At 44.9% G+C, this 21870-nt stretch overlaps 1 protein-coding gene across 16 annotated transcripts; it reads left to right on the forward strand.

Moving 5' to 3' along the window:
* Positions 1 to 10691: 10691 nt before the first annotated feature.
* LOC123127384 (bidirectional sugar transporter SWEET1a) lies at positions 10692 to 15463 on the forward strand. Of its 16 annotated transcripts, none has more exons than XR_006462431.1 (7): positions 10695 to 11280; positions 11377 to 11501; positions 12422 to 12539; positions 12619 to 12768; positions 13190 to 13284; positions 14810 to 14937; positions 15230 to 15463. XR_006462431.1 is itself a non-coding variant. In XM_044547059.1 (6 exons), the coding sequence occupies exons 1-4, from the start codon at positions 11145 to 11147 to the stop codon at positions 12674 to 12676; spliced, it is 393 nt and encodes a 130-aa protein (XP_044402994.1). In that variant the 5' UTR covers positions 10692 to 11144; the 3' UTR covers positions 12677 to 12768; positions 14810 to 14937; positions 15230 to 15463. The 16 variants fall into 16 exon arrangements, 10 of the variants coding, with proteins under 10 accessions (XP_044402994.1, XP_044402995.1, XP_044402993.1 ...); XR_006462432.1 differs by having other exon boundaries at positions 10696 to 11280; positions 14810 to 14897; XR_006462435.1 differs by adding an exon at positions 11676 to 11878 and having other exon boundaries at positions 10692 to 11280; positions 13190 to 15463.
* The last annotated feature ends 6407 nt before the right edge of the window (positions 15464 to 21870 follow it).

The raw sequence follows: 21870 nt of genomic DNA on the forward strand, positions 1-21870 counted from the left end.
CGAACTGGGCAGCAGCAGTGTCGGTCTCGTAGTCTACCGGAGAGAAGAGGGGGAAGAAACAATGAATACCATGTAAACAGATGCATATCGATGCATGACAAGACAAGTAACGATGCTAGGCGTGCCCTAGCGTGGTATGAGGTGGTACCAGTTAAGGGGGAAACATTCGGGAAAATATCCGAGGTGTTTCGTGTTTTCGGGCAGAGGAGCCGGAGGGGGAAAGTTGCGGGTTCGATAGGTTAGGGGTGTGTGGCGGACGAATGGACTGCGTATCCGGATTCATCTCATCGTTCTGAGCAACTTTCATGTATAAATTATTTTCATCCGAGCTATGGATTATTTTATATTAATTTTTAAAGTTTTAATTCATTTTCTAGAAATTTCTGGATTTAATTTAATTCGAAATTATGACAGTAATTATTTTTGCCTCCTAGTGTTACTCTAGCCTATGAGTATGCCAGTGGGGCCAGCGGGGTGGGTTGACCTAATCAAAGATTGAATAGTTAGAAGATGAATAGTGTAGGCTGGTCCCATATGCCATTGTCTCAAATGATAATAAAACAACTCACTAATTTAATCAAGGGGGAGTCCCACATGTCATCTACTAGTAGATAACCTAACTACTAATTAATCCTAAACTAATTGGACATGGCTGGAAATTAGTCACGGCCGGCCACACACACAGAATACACATACGCACACACACGAAACACATAGCTAGGGGTTACTTCTGTTCCCTGTTAACACAACAAAGCATTTTGCAATTTTCATAGGATTTAATCCAGGCATCGAAAGGATTTGGTCCAGTGGGATAAAATGGAGTTTGTCATGTGTACTTTCTACTCATATTATTTTTACTCATGTTAGCACTTGATGAGTTGTTGTTTAGGGGCTGTCCAGAGAGCTAAACAGCATAGCAGCGCAAAAGCTAGCTACTACTACAGTAACTGAATGTTACTGTAGCAGAGCAGCATCATAGTAGCAACCAGCGGCGGCAGTAGTAGTAAGCAGCAGCAGATTCAGCAGAGCAGCAGCGGTGCGTGAGCAGCAAGCACGCAGCAGCAGAGAAGGCACGGGGCTAGGCGAAGGCACGCAACGGCAGCGGCCGCAAGCAGCGTGCGGGCCGGTGGGCGCGTGGCCGCGGTGCTATGCGACCATGGCGCGCGGGCGCGAGGCAGGGGAGCGGCTGGACGGCAGCAGGCGGGGCGGGCATTCATGGGTGCCGCAGGGGCGCGGACGGATGCGGCAAGGGCTCGGGGGAGCGTGGCCAGGAGCGCGGAGTGCGAAGCTCCGGACGTGACGGCCTAGCACGGGTGGGGACTCCTACGGCGAGGGATTCGAAGGGGAAAGGCGGGGAATCGGCAGAAGGGGCTCACCGCGGAGGCACACGGAGGCCCGGCGAGTGACTAGGAGCAGCAGGGGATGCTCAAATCGAGGAAGATTGCCGGCGACTGGAGGTTGAAGACGATCCCGATCCGGTCGAAGCAGAGGCGCCTAACTCCAACGGGTGGCACCAGAAGACGAGGAGGGCGATGGCGAAGCTCGTGAACACGTCGGCGAGGCGAAGGGGGCTCGGTGGCCGCGTGGGCGTGCTCGACAAGGCCCAGGGAGGGCGTTGGCCATGGCCACGGTGGAGCGACGGCGGTGGCAGCGCTCGATGGATCTGGAGGAGGGGGAAGGGAGAGGAGTGGGGGGCGAGTGGAGCAGAGCAGGCAAGTGGGAGGCGAGGGGGCCGAGGCGTCGGAGAGCTGGCGGCCTTATCCTCCTCCCAGCGTCGCCGACGAGGCGGTCGGGTGGGAGCGCGTCCAGGCGCCCGGTCGGAGGAGCAGTGAGAGGAGGGGATCGACCGCGGGTGTGGGGGGGGTGGGCTGGGCCGGCTCTAGTGGCTTGGGTCCAGTGAACAGGGGGCTTGTTTACCTTTTAAAAAAATCCTTTTACCTTTTGTTTACTTTTCTTTTACTGTCTATTAGTTTCCTATTTTGTTTACTAATTATTTTATTTTTATAAAATATAAAAATAGTACCTAAACTAGCATTACCAAATATACCACTGCCAATATTATTTTGGCATTTAATTAAAATAGTTTGTAACCTTATAACTTGAAAAGGTATTTAATTAATTGTTCAAGTTGCTGTTTTAGTTAATTTAGAGCATTTAAATATTTTATAAAAATGTGGTTTCTCCACCATTACTACTTACGATTTATTTGACACAACCTGAACATTTTAGTTTTAGTTTCTGAAAACTTTTGTTGTTTGCCTTTAATTCAATTTTGAAGTTGGATCGGTTTCGAACTAACGCGAGGTTAGCAACAGTAATCGTGTGACGTGGCACCATTAACGTGCGATTACTGTAGCCTAATTGTCCGGGCGTCACAATTCTCCTCCACTACAAGAAATCTCGTCCCGAGATTTAAGAGGTAGTGAAAGGGGGAAGGTTTGGTAACGAATCTAGCGGGTCTTCTCATTCTGCCTTGCTCTTCTCAAAGAGGCCGGTCCAATACATTGATGTCTTCATTTCTCTGTTTCAGGTCATGATAATGCAGTCGGCATCCTTTCCTCAGGAACTCCATCATACTTACGAGAGAATAAAGGGTGGGTATTCCGGGAGAACAGACCTCTGCAAGGTCAACTATCTGGTCGATAACATCGAGGGAGGTGTCGGAAGTAACTCTCGAATTTAAACTTAAGAAAATATCGAGAGTAAAGTAAGAAGGTACCATGAGAAGTTTCCAATGGGCAGGCAATCGTTCAATGGCCTAATCAGAAGGTGAAAGGGGTTCAGAGCAACGAGAATAGGTATTGCGCCTCATACCAGAATAGATCACTAGACATGTGGTCTGTGAATTACATACAAAGTCAAGCGCGAGGAACAACCTTGGGAACATGTGGTGTACAGGAGAGTCAGGTTTCGATCCTGTGGAACTGTGGGTTATGGGCCCACCATGTTGGTTAAAAGTAGGAAGGGCGCTGACATCTCGCACGGTCAGGGTGGCAAGGCATGTCAAAGGATAGCCTGTCAGTTATGTCGGCAACAACATCGGTACCAAGGGCGAGGAACGAAGAGAACCATCTTCCTGCTCGTTGAACGAGGCGGACCAATAGGCAAAGTTCTCGTCCATCGGCGGTTACCGGAAGTCATCAACAGTAGAAACAGGGTTACACCAGACAGGAAGGTACACCGAGGTGTTTACCTAAGCAGGGGATTACCACTGCTCGGTTAAGTAGTTTACAAGAAAGTTTGAACAAAACAACGGGAAGGAAAATGTGCTTAAACATGTATATCAGGGGTATATCCTTCCCAAGGACAAGCAGAGCAAGATATCCATGACAGGATATTATGTAGAAAACTCCTTAGGTAGGGGAGAGAAATTTCATGACATTACCCATACAACGGTGTTTGGATAATTGAGCAAGAAACATTTAGCATTGGGCTTCAAATGTTCTTGTTGAAAATCAGAGTATCACAGACATGCTTCGAGATAGCATTGACATGGTCTTCAAGCAAAGGCCGGTTTTTAGATACTCAATGGATCCATCAGGAACAGTTTATAACATAGGTCTTACAATTTCCTCCAAGAAGAATGGTTATCCTTGCAAATAAACCATAATGATAGGTCCTCCAGCCAGGGGGGTGCTAGGCATGACATCCTGTTACCAGGTCATCAAAGGGCCAACAACATAACTCTTGGAAAGTTGTCCCAACCATCATATCTGACCGAGATTCAGATCCGATTGGTGTAATGATACCTCAGACTCAGGATGTCCGAGAATAAAAGGTGCAACACAAATAGATGAAATGACATTTCAGGATTCTCAGGAAATGAACTATGGGAGTGGGTTCCTGAAACAATAGTTCATCATTAAACCAAGGAGAGGAGGAGGTGGCTGATGGGCTCGGCGATAATCCATCGAGATTTCCGACAAGATGGATTTCCACAATTATGTGAACAAGGAGATAACATTTGTCAGATCAAATGGTATAATGATGTATGCTCGAGGAAACATACTCAATTAAACATTGGTTGAAAGGTGCACCCGAATATGGGTTGGGTCGCACGATCAATGTTAGAGTGGTGACTTGACGAACAAAAGAATTAGAATGAAACTCGACCATTACTTCAAAGCAATAGGGTTGCTAGAAGTTTTGAATTCACACCTCATAGTTCAATTGTCGGTATTCCGGTTAGAAACAACACGGGTACCAAGAAAGAATGGTGAGGGTGAGAAGTATCACCATACCAAGAATTCTTAAGAGGTGGAGTAATCCTCACGACCTTCTTGACATAAAAGATGGTAATACTCCATGGTAAAGAAGAACAAATGCTAGGTAGCAAGGAACTCGAGGTATAACACAGAACACAAAGAAGTTTTTGTTGGAGGGAACGCAATAAAGAGGTCGATGACAACACAAATCATCGAGGGCAAGGATGGTATTTCTCATCATTAATTCAATTGATATCCTGGAAGAGCATCAGAATGTAGATGGTGATCATGACACATTTGTCGAGAGATTCCACGAAGATGTAATTGATCCGCGATCACACCAAGTCAAAAGAATGATGAAGCAAGAGGTTATTGGAACCATAGGTACGACACAAACTTGAAATCAAGATTGTTGTTCAAGGCGAACTGATATGATGGGGAAGATCGGCGTAAGCTTAGCTCATTGTCAAAAGTTGTGCTCCGGGATTAAGGACCAGGTAGCACAGTTAAAATTTAGCATGGTAATGATATGGCCGATCAGGCTAGGAATGACATGATCGGGTACAAACTCGTAAGTAAAGAATATTACTAAGAGTTGTTGAACCGTAATGCGGACTCGGTTCAGTTATCGGTGTCTTTGAGTGTTTAATAACTCAGAGCCCATGAAAAATTGTAATCACTGAGTATGTAGTACTTGATGAAGAACTCATAGGAAGTTATGCAGTTCCAAGAGAATCTCGAGATACCAGGGGGGTAATACTCGACACAAGATCAAAGTAAAGGTTGGACTGGTGTATTGATCCATAGGAGACAATTGTTTTAACTTGTCCGAGAAATGAGATCAAAGAAGAACAATCATGGTCGGAACCACGGTTGCAAGGGACCAATTCACAGATACCATATGTTAGTTATCAAGGAAATAGTTATTGTTACAAGAAGCTTCCATGATAGGATATACATCGCGTCCATGGGCATGAACACAGAGTTCAAGGTCGACTCCCACTTCTCCAATGCATACCCTTTCATTCACTTCTCGCTTTCGATGAAGTTATAGCGTTGAAATTTTATCTGGCAAAATACCAGAAGAGTACGACTCGTGAAAACTTTTGAGTTCACACATATTAAGGAAGGCATAGGTTCAACCCATCGGGGCATCTTAGAATCCTATACCAGAATCTTTTAGAAGTAATTAACTCAAGCTCGAAGGCAGAGCATGGTTGAGAAAGCAGACGATACAATTTACCAAAGGCATTATGTATCCGAGAAAAGGCTCACAAGTTTATTGAATATGAAGGGCGTTGTCAGATAAAATCCAACAAAGGATCTGGTAGTCCACAAGGGATCTGACGTGAGCATCGGTACTCAACTAGAGGAAGCAGATTATAGAAACAACTGACTAACTCAATTGTCAAATGCAAAGGAATTATGATTTCCAAATCAAGGGATCAGAAGCAATGCTCTGATTAGGGGTGGATAAGTTGAATAGCCGTAGGGTACAATCAAAGACAATTGGATTGGTCGAGAACCAATTCCAGTAAAAGAATGGCAGCTCAGCCGGAAAAGTAATTTATAAGGATCAATGATGATTGCGTGTATTCGCAAACATATTGAGTCAACAGACTCAAAATGGTAATGACAAGGAATGTCAATATGACTATGAGACTTATGGGATTATCCATAATGCAAGCAAGCAAGAATTTCAAGAGCCAAAGGCCCCAAAGGATTTTCGGAAGATCGAATATTATTTCGAAGACTTTTGTGAAACACATGAACAACTGGGGATGAGCGGATACTCGACAAGTGCGAGGATTTATTCGAAGGGGTATTCATGTGGCAAAGAACTGCTAGGCAGTAGGAACAAAGTATTCTCGGAACAATAGAGAAAACTTTGGGGTATCTTGTAATAACAAGATCAATGGGGGATGATCGTAAGAATGGCAAGTGTAAGTAGTTATCCATACGGATTTATCGGTGGTCAGGAATAGCCAAAGTGATGGGCACAAGTCTCGAGAGAACATCAGAGAGTATCTTCGGAATCTTCTGATGTAGCAGGCGATCCTCTGCAATAAGGGGCTCTTCGGGTGGATGCAATCACGAGATCCTAATCTTAGAGTTAGCAAATTCATTTAACCCGAATAGTAGAGAGATCAGAGTCCCAGAGTATAGACGAGGAATAAAAGATCCTAATACCACCCGATGGCGACGTGGGCCCGTAAGGCACACAGCCAAGTTAGTAAAAGTTTTTGCAATGTCTAGACTCGACTTCGGCCAAGGAGTGTGGAAGGGGGATTCCTACAGGCAGTCGGCTCTGATACCAACTTGTGACGCCCCCGATTCAATCGTACACTAATCATGCACGCAAATGTGTACGATCAAGATCAGGGACTCACGGGAAGATATCACAACACAACTCTAAAACATAAATAAGTCATACAAGCATCATAATACAAGCCAGGGGCCTCGAGGGCTCGAATACAAGTGCTCGATCATAGACGAGTCAGCGGAAGCAACAATATCTGAGAACAGACATAAGTTAAACAAGTTTGCCTTAAGAAGGCTAGCACAAACTGGGATACAGATCGAAAGAGGCGCAGGCCTCCTGCCTGGGATCCTCCTAACTACTCCTGGTCGTCGTCAGCGGCCTGCACGTAGTAGTAGGCACCTCCAGTGTAGTAGGAATCATCGTCGACGGTGGCGTCTGGCTCCTGGGCTCCAGCATCTGGTTGCGACAACCAGGTAAGAAGGGAAAGGGGGAAAAGGGGGAGAAAAGCAACCGTGAGTACTCATCCAAAGTACTCGCAAGCAAGGAGCTACACTACATATGCATGGATATATGTGTAAAGGGCCATATCAGTGGACTGAACTGCAGAATGCCAGAATAAGAGGGGGATAGCTAGTCTTATCGAAGACTACGCTTCTGGTCACCTTCGTCTTGCAGCATGTAGAAGAGAGTAGATTGAAGTCCTCCAAGTAGCATCTCCAATGTAGCATCTCCAAGTAGCATCTCCAGTCGCATCGCATAGCATAATCCTACCCGGCGATCCTCCCCTCGTCGCCCTGTGGAAAAGTGATCACCGGGTTGTCTGTGGAACTTGGAAGGGTGTGTTTTATTAAGTATCCGGTTCTAGTTGTCATAAGGTCAAGGTACAACTCCAAGTCGTCCTGTTACCGAAGATCACGGCTATTCGAATAGATTAACTTCCCTGCAGGGGTGCACCAACTTACCCAACACGCTTGATCCCATTTGGCCGGACACACTTTCCTGGGTCATGCCCGGCCGCGGAAGATCAACACGTCGCAGCCCCACCTAGGCACAACAGAGAGGCCAGCACGCCGGTCTAAACCTAAGCGCACAGGGGTCTGGGCCCATCGCCCATAGCACACCTGCACGTTGCGAGGCGGCCGAAGCAGACCTAGCCCTAAGCAGGCGTTCCAGTCCAATCCGGCGCGCGCCGCTCCGTCGCTGACGTCTGAAGTGCTTCGGCTGATACCACGACGCCGGGATACCCATAACTACTCCCACGTAGATGGTTAGTGCGTATAGGCTCGTAGCCAACTCAGATCAAATACCAAGATCTCGTTAAGCGTGTTAAGTATCCGCGAACGCCGAACAGGGCCAGGCCCACCTCTCTCCTAGGCGGTCTCAACCTGCCCTGTCGCTCCGCCACAAGGATCCACTCGCGGGTGCTCCACCAGCCGACCCGACTTTAGTCTCCACATGTATCATGTATAAAGTATATAGTATATACCCGTGATCACCTCCCGAGTGATCACGGCCCGATAGTATAGCACGGCAGACGGACAAGAATGTAGGGCCACAGATGAAAATACTAGCATCCTATACTAAGCATATAGGATTGCAGGTAAAGGTAACAACAGTAGTATCAAGGACAGGCTATGCATCAGGATAGGTATAATCAGAAAGCAGTAACATGCTACGCTACTCTAATGCAAGCAGTATAGAGTAGAATAGGCGATATCTGGTGATCAAGGGGGGCCTTGCCTGGTTGCTCTGGCAAGAGAGAGGGGTCGTCAACTCCGTAGTCGAACTGGGCAGCAGCAGTGTCGGTCTCGTAGTCTACCGGAGAGAAGAGGGGGAAGAAACAATGAATACCATGTAAACAGATGCATATCGATGCATGACAAGACAAGTAACGATGCTAGGCGTGCCCTAGCGTGGTATGAGGTGGTACCAGTTAAGGGGGGAAACATCCGGGAAAATATCCCAGGTGTTTCGTGTTTTCGGGCAGAGGAGCCGGAGGGGGAAAGTTGTGGGTTCGATAGGTTAGGGGTGTGTGGCGGACGAACGGACTGCGTATCCGGATTCGTCTCATCGTTCTGAGCAACTTTCATGTATAAATTATTTTCATCCGAGCTACGGATTATTTTATATTAATTTTTAAAGTTTTAATTCATTTTCTAGAAATTACTGGATTTAATTTAATTCGAAATTATAACAGTAATTATTTTTGCCTCCTAGTGTTACTCTAGCCTATGAGTATGCCAGTGGGGCCAGCGGGGTGGGTTGACCTAATCAAAGATTGAATAGTCAAAAGATGAATAGTGTAGGCTGGTCCCATATGCCATTGTCTCAAATGATAATAAAACAACTCACTAATTTAATCAAGGGGGAGTCCCACATGTCATCTACTAGTAGATAACCTAACTACTAATTAATCCTAAACTAATTGGACATGGCTGGAAATTAGTCACGGCCGGCCACACACACAGAATACACATACGCACACACACGGAACACATAGCTAGGGGTTACTTCTGTTCCCTGTTAACACAACAAAGCATTTTGCAATTTTCATAGGATTTAATCCAGGCATCGAAAGGATTTGGTCCAGTGGGATAAAATGGAGTTTGTCATGTGTACTTTCTACTCATATTATTTTTACTCATGTTAGCACTTGATGAGTTGTTGTTTAGGGGCTGTCCAGAGAGCTAAACAGCATAGCAGCGCAAAAGCTAGCTACTACTACAGTAACTGAATGTTACTGTAGCAGAGCAGCATCATAGTAGCAACCAGCGGCGGCAGTAGTAGTAAGCAGCAGCAGATTCAGCAGAGCAGCAGCGGTGCGTGAGCAGCAAGCACGCAGCAGCAGAGAAGGCACGGGGCTAGGCGAAGGCACGCAACGGCAGCGGCCGCAAGCAGCGTGCGGGCCGGTGGGCGCGTGGCCGCGGTGCTATGCGACCATGGCGCGCGGGCGCGAGGCAGGGGAGCGGCTGGACGGCAGCAGGCGGGGCGGGCATTCATGGGTGCCGCAGGGGCGCGGACGGATGCGGCAAGGGCTCGGGGGAGCGTGGCCAGGAGCGCGGAGTGCGAAGCTCCGGACGTGACGGCCTAGCACGGGTGGGACTCCTACGGCGAGGGATTCGAAGGGGAAAGGCGGGGAATCGGCAGAAGGGCTCACCGCGGAGGCACACGGAGGCCCGGCGAGTGACTAGGAGCAGCAGGGGATGCTCAAATCGAGGAAGATTGCCGGCGACTGGAGGTTGAAGACGATCCCGATCCGGTCGAAGCAGAGGCGCCTAACTCCAACGGGTGGCACCAGAAGACGAGGAGGGCGATGGCGAAGCTCGTGAACACGTCGGCGAGGCGAAGGGGGCTCGGTGGCCGCGTGGGCGTGCTCGACAAGGCCCAGGGAGGGCGTTGGCCATGGCCACGGTGGAGCGACGGCGGTGGCAGCGCTCGATGGATCTGGAGGAGGGGGAAGGGAGAGGAGTGGGGGGCGAGTGGAGCAGAGCAGGCAAGTGGGAGGCGAGGGGGCCGAGGCGTCGGAGAGCTGGCGGCCTTATCCTCCTCCCAGCGTCGCCGACGAGGCGGTCGGGTGGGAGCGCGTCCAGGCGCCCGGTCGGAGGAGCAGTGAGAGGAGGGGATCGACCGCGGGTGTGTGGGGGGGGGGTGGGCTGGGCCGGCTCTAGTGGCTTGGGTCCAGTGAACAGGGGGCTTGTTTACCTTTTAAAAAAATCCTTTTACCTTTTGTTTACTTTTCTTTTACTGTCTATTAGTTTCCTATTTTGTTTACTAATTATTTTATTTTTATAAAATATAAAAATAGTACCTAAACTAGCATTACCAAATATACCACTGCCAATATTATTTTGGCATTTAATTAAAATAGTTTGTAACCTTATAACTTGAAAAGGTATTTAATTAATTGTTCAAGTTGCTGTTTTAGTTAATTTAGAGCATTTAAATATTTTATAAAAATGTGGTTTCTCCACCATTACTACTTACGATTTATTTGACACAACCTGAACATTTTAGTTTTAGTTTCTGAAAACTTTTGTTGTTTGCCTTTAATTCAATTTTGAAGTTGGATCGGTTTTGAACTAACGAGAGGTTAGCAACAGTAATCGTGTGACGTGGCACCATTAACGTGCGATTACTGTAGCCTAATTATCCGGGCGTCACACTTTTGGATCCGACGACAGCCCTTTCTTCCTCACCCCTCCCCCTCTTTGTCTCAAAAAAAGAAAAAGAAAAAGAAAACTCCCTCACCCTCTCACCCCACGAACCCTAGCGCTCCAGATCCGCCACCCACCTCACGCGCTCCCTCTCCCCCATCCCTCCCCTCGTCTCCCACATCGCCGCCGCCACCCCGCCGATCCCATCCCTCCCGATTTAGATCCGACCCCGCCGCCCGCGCCCGGGCGCCACCACCCGCTCCTCCTCGCCTCCCGGAGGACGTCTGTCGCTCTTCCTTCGCCCGTCCCGGAGGCCTCAGTCTGCGCCCTCCGTTGCAGGGCCGCCGCGCTCGTCCTGCCCTCGGCGCCGCACCTCCACCGCCATCTCCGCTGGCTCCTCGCCGACGCCTCCGCCCTTCCCCGTCTAGCGCACCGCTTGGGAACGAGCACTGGAAGGACCTGGTGGTCACCGTCCGGGACGACGTGCTCATCCCGCGGCCCAAGACGGAGGCCCTCGTGGACATGGTAGCCACCACCGACTACGAGCGGGGGTCCTGGTCCTGTCCCTCGTCGTCCTCGGCGGCGGCATTACGGTTTGGCTCCATCGCCGTGCCCTGCGTCGACGTCTCGATCAGCTTCACGGATCGCCGTCTTCACGGTACACACGCACACATGCCTGAAATCCACAGTCAATAGTTTGGTGTACGCGCTGACTACTGAGTCATGATCCATGCGTGTGGTTGTGCTTGTGCAGAGGTTGGTCGAAGAGGGCTGGAGTTCATGCCGTTCCTGATGTCCCTGTCCGTGTTCCTCTTTGGCACCTCCTGGTTCATCTACGCCCTGCTCGGCCTCGACCCCTTCATCTTCGACCTGATCCTAGTGAGATTTCCATCCAACCCTCCCCGTCTGCATGGTGCTCTTTCTAGTTGGTACTCGTCCGAGAGAGTTGCAGTACCAACTGTTAGAATACTCTTTCTATTATTCAGTATGTCTCCCGCTGTCGACTTGTTGCTCATAAATAGCACAATTGATTTGCTTGATATTCTGGTATAGGATCATCATATATTGAAATCTGGGACTTGTTTGAGAGTTCAGACTCCCTATTTCGGGGCAGCAACAAGGAAATTTAAGGCCTGTTTGTAGTGATTCACAAGGATTTCCTGGTGCGTGCTTTGCTCCCCTTCGAACCAAATCGAACCCAACAGAGAAAACACACCCGCACGCATCCTTTTGGTCGCTGTCCCTGATGCCAAATTGTAATCACTGCAACTGTACTTCTTACTTCTGTTATTTTCACTTTTTGGTAACTGAAACATAGCCTTCATAGTCTGTTTAGGAGTACACATGAATTACCACAATGAGGTCAATATTTGTACTCCATGGGGAAATGTTGTCTACTTTGGGTTTCTCTTTCATGGAATACTGTTTATAGTGTTATACGCTTTCATTGGGGTAACACAGATTGGTGTTGATACTTTCTGATTGCTTTATGTAACTGTAAGTCATGTTAAAAATATATATCAATAGGCATAGTAAGTGATATGTGAATGTCAAAACTAAATTATAGAGTCCAGGATTTGTGACAGTACTATGAATTGGTATATATACCACTGCATCGATAAGTGCAGAACTGAAGCATTGATGGCAACTCTTCTTTTTGTGCCTGTATATATTATTGAATCCTTCTTCTTTTGTGTACTTACTACACAGGTTGCAACAACTCTCTTACAGCACTAGAGTTTTGTTTCCCTGTACTTTTGTATCATATGTAGTCCTGGCTGAACTTTTGTCATGATCAGGTTGAAAATATTGGAGCTAAATTGGTCAGGTTGAAAATACTCAGGTTGGTGCAACTCCGGCCTTGTCACCCACACATCGTGCCCGCAGCGGCCTCAGCGCTGCCGACACCACCACCAGGTCTTGATTTCCCAACCACGCCGATCTTGGTGTTCTTCTTTTTGTTCGATTGTGTTTTAACCTAAGAATTTTGTTACAGCTTCGGCGCTTCGCGTTTGAGTTTTGCAACGCCGGCGGACGTCCGAGCTGCTTACTGAATGCCAGATGGTGGAAATGATTGTGCTGATATACGCCCGCGACAGCCCCAAACGCTAGAGCAGTTCAACTCCTTGCGGGTCCCCAATCTCAGGTACTCCCATTAATCCTATCTGATGCTTCCTATGAGTACCAGCCTCGCATGCATGCTCAGGTTGGTGCTGCTGGATTGAATCGGTTAACATTGGTGCTTTTTCTTGCCAAAGTTGGATTCATTGAGCTACACGTCCACGCCTCAATCACTCAGAACAAGTTGATTGCTGGATGGTAACTTCGTTATAGCTAAACCATTTTTATTAGATTAACTAAATTGGATTCCATTAATCTTATTTGTATATGTTCCCTTGACTGCATAATTAGCAGTTCCGTTTTCGAATTAAACAACTGGTCCTTTGGTTTGGCAGTGTTTATCTCTTTTGATGATTCTTTTACACTACTGTTTCTGTTAGATACTAATTGAGTTTCAGCTTTGATTTATTAACATGCATGTCCATTCTAATAGACATTCATTTCAGGTTTGGACCTTTCTTGGTGGATGTGTCTCCTTACTTCATCTCTTTTACTTTCAACTTTGTCGCAACCATAGAGGATTCTTAATTTGATTCTTCTGGTATGTATGTGGTTGCAGCACCCTGTTTGAAATATAATATATCATGTTCTCTGCACCGTCGCTGATTTTCAATAGTAACAATTTCGTACTCCTCCAGCACCATATTTCATTAGGATAATGTTATTGCTTCTTGAGGTTTATTTATAGACATGGGATGTTCTCAAAGTTTAATCTTAATATAGGTTCATACGGACTCGGTCGGACAAAGCAATTTCATTTGAGCAGAAATGATACTAAATCACCTGTCAGTTAATCCTTTCATGTAGGAGAACCATTATACTAATCAGAAGATGCATGCGTTCTGGCATCCACTAAGGGTGACCCCTTTTTTAGTTTTGTCACATAATGTTAGTTACTCACCTTAGAGAACCCCCTTTTTTATCTTCTATAAGGTTGCCTGCTACTGCTAGCGTATGCAAGTAAAAGCAGCTATTTGCACCATCATTCATTGCTTCAAACTTCTGTTGATCAATTCACACCCAAAAAAACGCTTACTTGACTGGCTACTATCAAATCAAAATTTTATAAAACGGACAATCTAGCACTCATATGTCATATGACAATTGCAAATCTCTCACAGTCTATCGAAGGGAAAAAGGTGTACATGTTTTTTAGCTTTTACCTTTATAAATGTATAAGTATCATGTACTTATCTACTTGCTTCCTCAACGCCCCCCTTTATTATCCTCTCTAACCTATTACTATATAGTGCAGTGTCAAATAATATAGTTCACACTATTAGATAATTAAGAAAATATCTGAGTGACCAAAGCATTGTTCACCCAGTAGGTTGCAATACACTCTATGCATACTTACGCTTTTGTAACATTGTTGTTCTCGAATTCTCAATACCAGTTTGGCATTTCATTCTTTCATTTATAAGAAAATCCTTAACGTCAACTAAGTGTCCCGCAACAACGCACGGGGTATCATCTAGTTCATTCAGTTTGACTGTGCGTAAACACTATAGTGTACAACTATCAACTTGTTTCACTATTCAGTTTGTCATCCATTCAGCTTACTTACTGGGGCATATTTCTTGTGAGAGTTTACTTGATAGTACAATATGTCAGAAGAAACTACCATTTCTCCGGAATGAATCATTGATTGCTCTTTATACACTTACAACTCGGTTTCTTTCATATAAGTTCTGATGCCTTTCTTTAGGTCGAGCTACTGCCCTGTTAATTATTGTAACAAACTTTATCATTTGCCAGTTTGCACTGTGTTGAGAACTGACCAATAAGTTTTGTTTGCCAATTAGCTTTCTGTGTGCATGCTCTTAATCCCCATATTACTAATTTCTGAATCAAACATTATTATTTCTGTCCTCAACAAGTCGCAGCGCTATGTTCTGTTTTTTGTTTAGTTAGCTCTGTCAAATATAATCAACCTGCCTATGTTCCATTTTGCTATTTGTACTTAGGTAGAAAAAGCTAAAATCTGTACATGTAATGCTGAAGCTATATTGGTTGCTTGTTTCTTAATTTTTTCTTCTATAATGATGATCTGAAATGCCACGCAGGTCATTATTGGTGGTGCTACTGCTGTTGTTGTGGTTGTTGGAGGTGTTGCTGTTGCATCTGGCGGAGCTGCCGTTGGGGCCCCAAAAGGTAACCTTCATCAGCCACAACCCCACAACAATGGCTCAAGGTTCTGTGCCCTATCACCCCTCTTTCTAAATTACTGAAATGAACCAAGATCTCATATATTTAGGAACGGAGGTAGTAGTAAGGTTAAAATAGAAAAGCAAGGGATGTTTCTAATTTGGTTATGCTAGAATAATGCATCAACTCGTGGCATTCTTGGATGTTACTCTAAGGTGTCAAAATGATAGTAAAACCTAGGCTCTTGCATGGTTCTTGAATTAATTTTTCTATTTTATGGCTAACAAATATTGCCTATGTTGAGACTCTAAACATGTGGATTTTCCTCTCATTTATAGGAATTCTACCTGAAGAAATTCGGAGAAAACTTGAAGCCCCAGTTAGCGACTTGCTTTATATGTTATTGACTTGTCATGCTAAATTTGTTGAGAATTTTGATATACTATTGCACATGTTACTCGAATGCTGGTAGTTATGTACATATACTCACAATATTATCCGTTGTTTACTTGAAATGCATTCTTGGGCTGAAAGTGGCTGAAAAAGTATATGCTGTGTTGATTCTGCGTTGATTGTGTATGTCTATTCTACAAAAGAAGAGGCACGGTCCAAATGGAATTAGTACTGAAATGTCTATTTGACCTAATCTATTTGGGCTTTGAAAAGAGGCCCGAAACATATTGCCAGCAATTAAGTCTGAAAATTAAATATAAATGTGTAAAAAAGGCCGAGGCCCAAAAAAGAAACAGATAGTAGAAGGCCCTGGCCTAGAAGAAAATGCTGAAATGTTGGGCTTGGCCCGTGAATTTGACCAAAAATTGATAGGAAAAAATATAAAAAGGCTAAATTATTGGGCTAGGCCCAAGTAGAACAGCAAATTGGACCGTGCTGAATCTTATCAACGAACTTTTCAATTGGTCGCAGTTTTGCCACGTCAGATTGCCACGTCGGATCCGACGTGGCCTGGGAAGACTGCCAGTGACTAAAACAAAAGGTCGTGGGTTCCACGACGTTTTGTTTTGGTTGTAAATGTCTACGACCTTATCCCGAAGAAGGTCGTTAATTTCAGTTTACGACCTCCAGCTTTAACCATCTGTTTTTTGTCAAAAAAATGTCGCAAATGAAAAATAATGACCTTTCAGTAACCAATATTGATGGTGGCAAGTTGACATATTTCTTGTAGTGATTCTTGAATGTTTTACCATCATTTTATAGCAACTTTATATCAGTTTTTCGGACTGACCTATTGACATAGTGTCCAGTGCTAGTTTCTGTTTTTTGCTTGTTTTTGACTTCATGAATTTCAGTACCAAATGCAGTACAAATGCAGCAAAACTTTTTGGAGATTTTTTGTTTGGACCAGAAGACAACTTGGGAACCAAGAAAGCACCTGGGGGAGGTCCGTGGGGAGCACAACCCACCAGGGCACACCCAGGAGCCCAGGCACGCCCTGGTGAGTTGTGGGGCCCACGGGTGCCTCCTTCACTGCCTCTTCGCCCTATAAATACCCAAATATTCCAGAAACCCTACGGGAGTCGATGAAACACAATTCCAGCCACCACAAGTTCCAGAACAACGAGATCCAATCAAATACCATACGGAGGGGTTCATCATTCTCATCGGTGCCTCTCAAATGATGAATGAGTTGTCCACCATAGACCTACAGGTCCATAGGCAGTAGCTAGATGGCTTCCTCTTTCTCTTTTGACTCTCAATACAATGGTCTTTTGGAGATATTGGGAAATGTAGCATGAAATTTCAAAAAAAATTCTACGCTCACGCAAGATCTATCTAGGAGATGCATAGCAAAGAGAGGGGGAGAGTGTGTCCATGAACCCTCGTAGACCGAAAGCGGAAGCATTTGATAACGCGGTTGATGTAGCCGAACTTCTTCTAGATCCGACCGATCAAGCACCGAACGTACGTCACCTCCAAGTTCTGCACACTTTCAGCTCGATGACGTCCCTCGTCCTCTTGATCAAGCAAAGGTGTCGAGGAAGAAGATGAGTTCTGTCAGCACGACGGTGTGATGACGGTGATGGTAAAGTGATCCGCGCAGGGCTTCGCCTAAGCAATATGAAGATATGACCCAGTGGAGGGGGGCGCCACACATAGCTAACAATTATTGGTGTGTCTTCTAGGCGCCCCCTCCCTACGTATATATAGGTGGGAGGGAGAGGGTAGCAGCCTTGGGGTGCCCCAAGTAGGAGGAATCCCACTTGGGGTCCTCCCCCAATTCGGCCACCCCCTTTCCTTATTTCCGAAGAGAAAGAGGGAAGGGGGAAGGGAGAAAGGAAAGGGGGGGGGGGGGGCGAACCGCCCTTGCTCCTTCTCCAATTCGGCCACATGCCTAATTGTGGGCGCGCCACCCCTTATGGGCTGGTGTGCTCCCCTTTTATGGCCCATATGGCCCATATCTTCACCCAGGGGGTTCCGGTAACCCCCTCGATACTCCGATAAATACCCGATACGATCAGAAGCACTTTTGGTGTCCGAATACTATCATCCTATATATCAATCTTTACCTCTCGACCATTTTGAGACTCCTCATCATGTCCGTAATCTCATCCGGGACTCCGAACAACATTCTGTCACCAAATCACATAACTCATATAATATTAAATCGTCATCGAACGTTATGCGTGCGGACCCTACGGGTTCGAGAACTATGTAGACATGACCAAGACACCTCTCTGGTCAACTGGTTAATAACCAATAGCGGAGCATGTATGCTCATATTGGCTCCTACATATTCTATGAATATCTTTCTCAGTCAAACCGTTATGACAACATACATTATTCCCTTTGTCATCGGTATGTTTCTTGCCCGAGATTCGATCGTCGGTATCTTCATACCTAGCTCAATCTCGTTACTGGCAAGTCTCTTTACTCGTTTCGTAATACATCATCCTGCAACAAACTCATTAGTCACTTTACTTGCAAGGCTTCTTATGATGTGCATTACTGAGAGGGCCCAGACATACCTCTCTGATACTCGGAGTGACAAATCCTAATATCGATCTATGCCAACCCAAAAAACACCTTCGGAGATACATGTAGAGCATGTTTATAATCACCCAATTATGTTGTGACGTTTGATAGCACACAAGGTATTCCTCCGGTATCCGGGAGTTGCATAATCTCATAGTCGAAGGAATATGTATTTGACATGAAGAAAGCAATAGCAATAAAACTGAACGATCAATACACTAAGCTAACGGATGGGTCTTGTCCATCACATCATTCTCCTAATGATATGATCCCGTTCATCAATTGACAACACATGTCAATGGTTAGGAACTTTACCATCTATGATTAACAAGCAAGTATAGTAGAGGCTTATTAGGGACACGATGTTTTGTCTATCTATCCACACATGTATAAAGTTTCCGATTAATACAATTCTAGCATGAATAATAAACATTTATCATCATATAAGGAAATATAAAATAACAACTTTATTATTGTCTCTAGGGCATATTTCCTCCAGCCTCCCACTTGCACTAGAGTCAATAATCTAGTTCACATCGCCATGTGATTTAACACCAATAGTTCACATCTTTATGTGAACAACACCCAAAGGGTTTACTAGAGTCAATAATCTAGTTCACATCGCTATGTGATTAACACCCAAAGAGTACTAAGGTGTGATCATGTTTTGGTTGTGAGAGAAGTTTAGTCAACGGGTCTGCCACATTCAGATCCATATGTATTTTGCAAATTTCTATGTCTACAATGCTCTGCATGGAGCTACTCTAGCTAATTGCTCCTACTTTCAATATGTATCCAGATCGAGAATCAGAGTCTTCCAGATTGGTGTCAAAGCATGCATCGATGTAAATCTTTACGACGAACACTTTACCACCTCCATAATCGAGAAACATTTCCTTAGCCATCTAAGGATAATTTTGACCGTTGTCCAGTGATTCACTCCAGGTTCACTCTTTTACCTCCTTGCCAAAACCATGTCAAGGCACACAATAGGTCTGGTACACAGCATGGCATACTTTATAGAACTTATGACTAAGGCATAGGAAATGACTTTCATTATCTCTCTCTATATTCTGTCGTGGTCGGGTTTTGAGTTTAACTCAACTTCACACCTTGTTACACATGTAAGAACCCTTTCTTTGACTGTTCAATTTTGAACTTCTTCAAAAAGTTTGTCAAGGTATGTGCTTTGTGAAAGTCCTATTAAGCATCTCAATCTATTCCTATAGATCTTGATGCCCAATATATAACTAGCTTCACCAAGGTCTTTCATTGAAAAACTCTTATTCAAGTATCCTTTTATGCTATCCAGAAATTCTATATCATTTCCAATCAATAATATGTCATCTACATATAATATCAGAAATGCTACACAGCTCCCACTCACTTTCATGTAAATATAGGCTTCACCAAAAGTCTGTACAAAACCATATGCTTTGATCACCTTATCAAAGCGTATATTCCAACTCCGAGATGCTTGCACCAGTCCATAGATGGATCGCTGGAGTTTGCACACTTTGTTAGCACCTTTAGGAACGACAAAACCTTTTGGTTGCACCATATACAACTCTTCTTTTAGAAATCCATTAAGAAATGTAGTTCATCCATTTGCCAGATTTCATAAAATGCGGCAATTTCAGACATGATTCGGACAGACTTAAGCATCGCTATGAGTGAGAAAATCTCATCGTAGTCAACACCCTGAACTTGTCGAAAACCTTTTGCGACAAGTCGAGATTTTTAGATAGTAACACTACCATCAGTGTACGTCTTCCTCTTGAAGATCCATTTATTCTCAATGGCTTTCCGATCATTGGCCAAGTCCACCAAAGTCCACACTTTGTTCTCATACATGGATCCTATCTTAGATTTCTTGGCCTCAATCCATCTGTCGGAATCTGGGCTCATCATAGCTTCTTCATAGTTTGTAGGTTCGCCATGGTCTAATAACATGATTTTCAGGACAAGATTACCATACCACTCTGGTGCGGAACGTACTCTCTTCGACCTATGAGTTCTAGTGGTAATTTGATCAAGAGTTTCATGATCATCATCATTAGCTTCCTCTCTAGTTGGTGTAGGCATCACGGGAATGGATTTCACTTATGTGCTACTTTCTAATTCAAGAGAAGGTACAATTACCTCATCAGGTTCCTGCTCCCACTCACTTCTTTCGAGAGAAACTCCATCTCTAGAAAGGTTCCATTCTTGGCAACAAAGATCTTGCCTCCGGATCTGTGGTAGAAGGTGAACCCAATTGTTTCCTTAGGGTATCCTATGAACATGCACTTGTTTGATTTGGGTTCAAGCTTATCAGGCTGAAGGCTTTTTAACTTGTTGAGAATTTTGACTTGTCATGCTAAATTTGTTGAGAATTTTGATGTACTGTTGCACATGTTACTCGAATGCTGGTGGTTATGTACATATACTCACAATATTATCCGTTGTTTACTTGAAATGCATTCTTGGGCTGAAAGTGGCTGAAAAAGTATATGTTGTATTGATTTTGCGTTGATTGTGTATGTCTATTCTACAAAAGAAGAGGCACGGTCCAAATGGAAGAAGTACTGAAATGTCTATTTGACCTAATCTAATTGGGCTTTGAAAAGAGGCCCGAAACATATTGCCAGCAATTAAGTCTGAAAATTAAATAGAAATGTGTAAAAAAGGCCGAGGCCCAAAAAAGAAACAGATAGTAAAAGGCCGTGGCCTAGCAGAAAATGCTGAAATGTTGGGCTTGGCCCGTGAATTCGACCAAAAATTGATAGGAAAAAAATATAAAAAGGCTAAATTATTGGGCTAGGCCCATGTAGAACAGCGAATTGGACCGTGCTGAATCTTATCAACGAACTTTTCAATTGGTCACAGTTTTGCCACGTCAAATTGCCACGTCGGATCTGACGTGGCCTGGGTAGACTACCAGTGACCAAAACAAAAGGTCACGGGTTCCACGACCTTTTGTTTTGGTTGTAAACGTCTACGACCTTATCCTGAAGAAGGTCGTTAATTTCAGTTTACGACCTCTAGCTTTTAACCATCTGTTTTTGGTCAAAAAAAGGTCGCAAATGAAAAATAATGACCTTTCAGTGACCAATATTGATGGTCGCAAGTTGACATATTTCTCGTAGTGATTATTGGATGTTTTACCATCATTTTATAGCAACTTTATGTCAGTTTTTCGGACTGACCTATTGACATAGTGCCCAGTGCTAGTTTTTGTATTTTGCTTGTTTTCGACTTCATGAATATCAGTACCAAATGCAGTACAAATGCAGCAAAACTTTTTGGATATATTTTGTTTGGACCAAAAGACAACTTGGGAACCAAGAAAGCACCTGGGGGAGGTCCGTGGGGAGCACAACCCACTAGGGCACACCCAGGAGCCCAGGCACGCCCTGGTGAGTTGTGGGGCCCATGGGTACCTCCTTCACTGCCTCTTCGCCCTATAAATACCCAAATATTCCAGAAACCATAGGGGAGTCAATGAAACACAATTCCAGCCACCACAAGTTCCAGAACAACGAAATCCAATCAAACACCATACGGAGGGGTTCATCATTCTCATTGGTGCCTCTCAAATGATGCATGAGTTGTCCACCATAGACCTACAGGTCCATAAGCAGTAGCTAGTTGGCTTCCTCTCTCTCTTTTTACTCTCAATACAATGGTCTCTTGGAGATATTGGGAAATGTAGCATGCAATTTAAAAAAAAATCCTACGCTCACGCAAGATCTATCTAGGAGATGCATAGCAACGAGAGGGGGAGAGTGTGTCCACTTACCCTCGTAGACCGAAAGCGGAAGCGTTTGATAACGTGGTTGATGTAGCCGAACTTCTTCTAGATCCGACCGATCAAGCACCGAACATACGTCACCTCCAAGTTCTGCACACTTTCAGCTCGATGACGTCCCTCGTCCTCTTGATCAAGCAAAGGTGTCGAGGAAGAAGATGAGTTCTGTCAGCACGACGGTGTGGTGACGGTGATGGT

Source organism: Triticum aestivum, chromosome 6A (assembly GCF_018294505.1).
Source record: "Triticum aestivum cultivar Chinese Spring chromosome 6A, IWGSC CS RefSeq v2.1, whole genome shotgun sequence".
In the NCBI taxonomy this organism is placed as follows: domain Eukaryota; kingdom Viridiplantae; phylum Streptophyta; class Magnoliopsida; order Poales; family Poaceae; genus Triticum; species Triticum aestivum.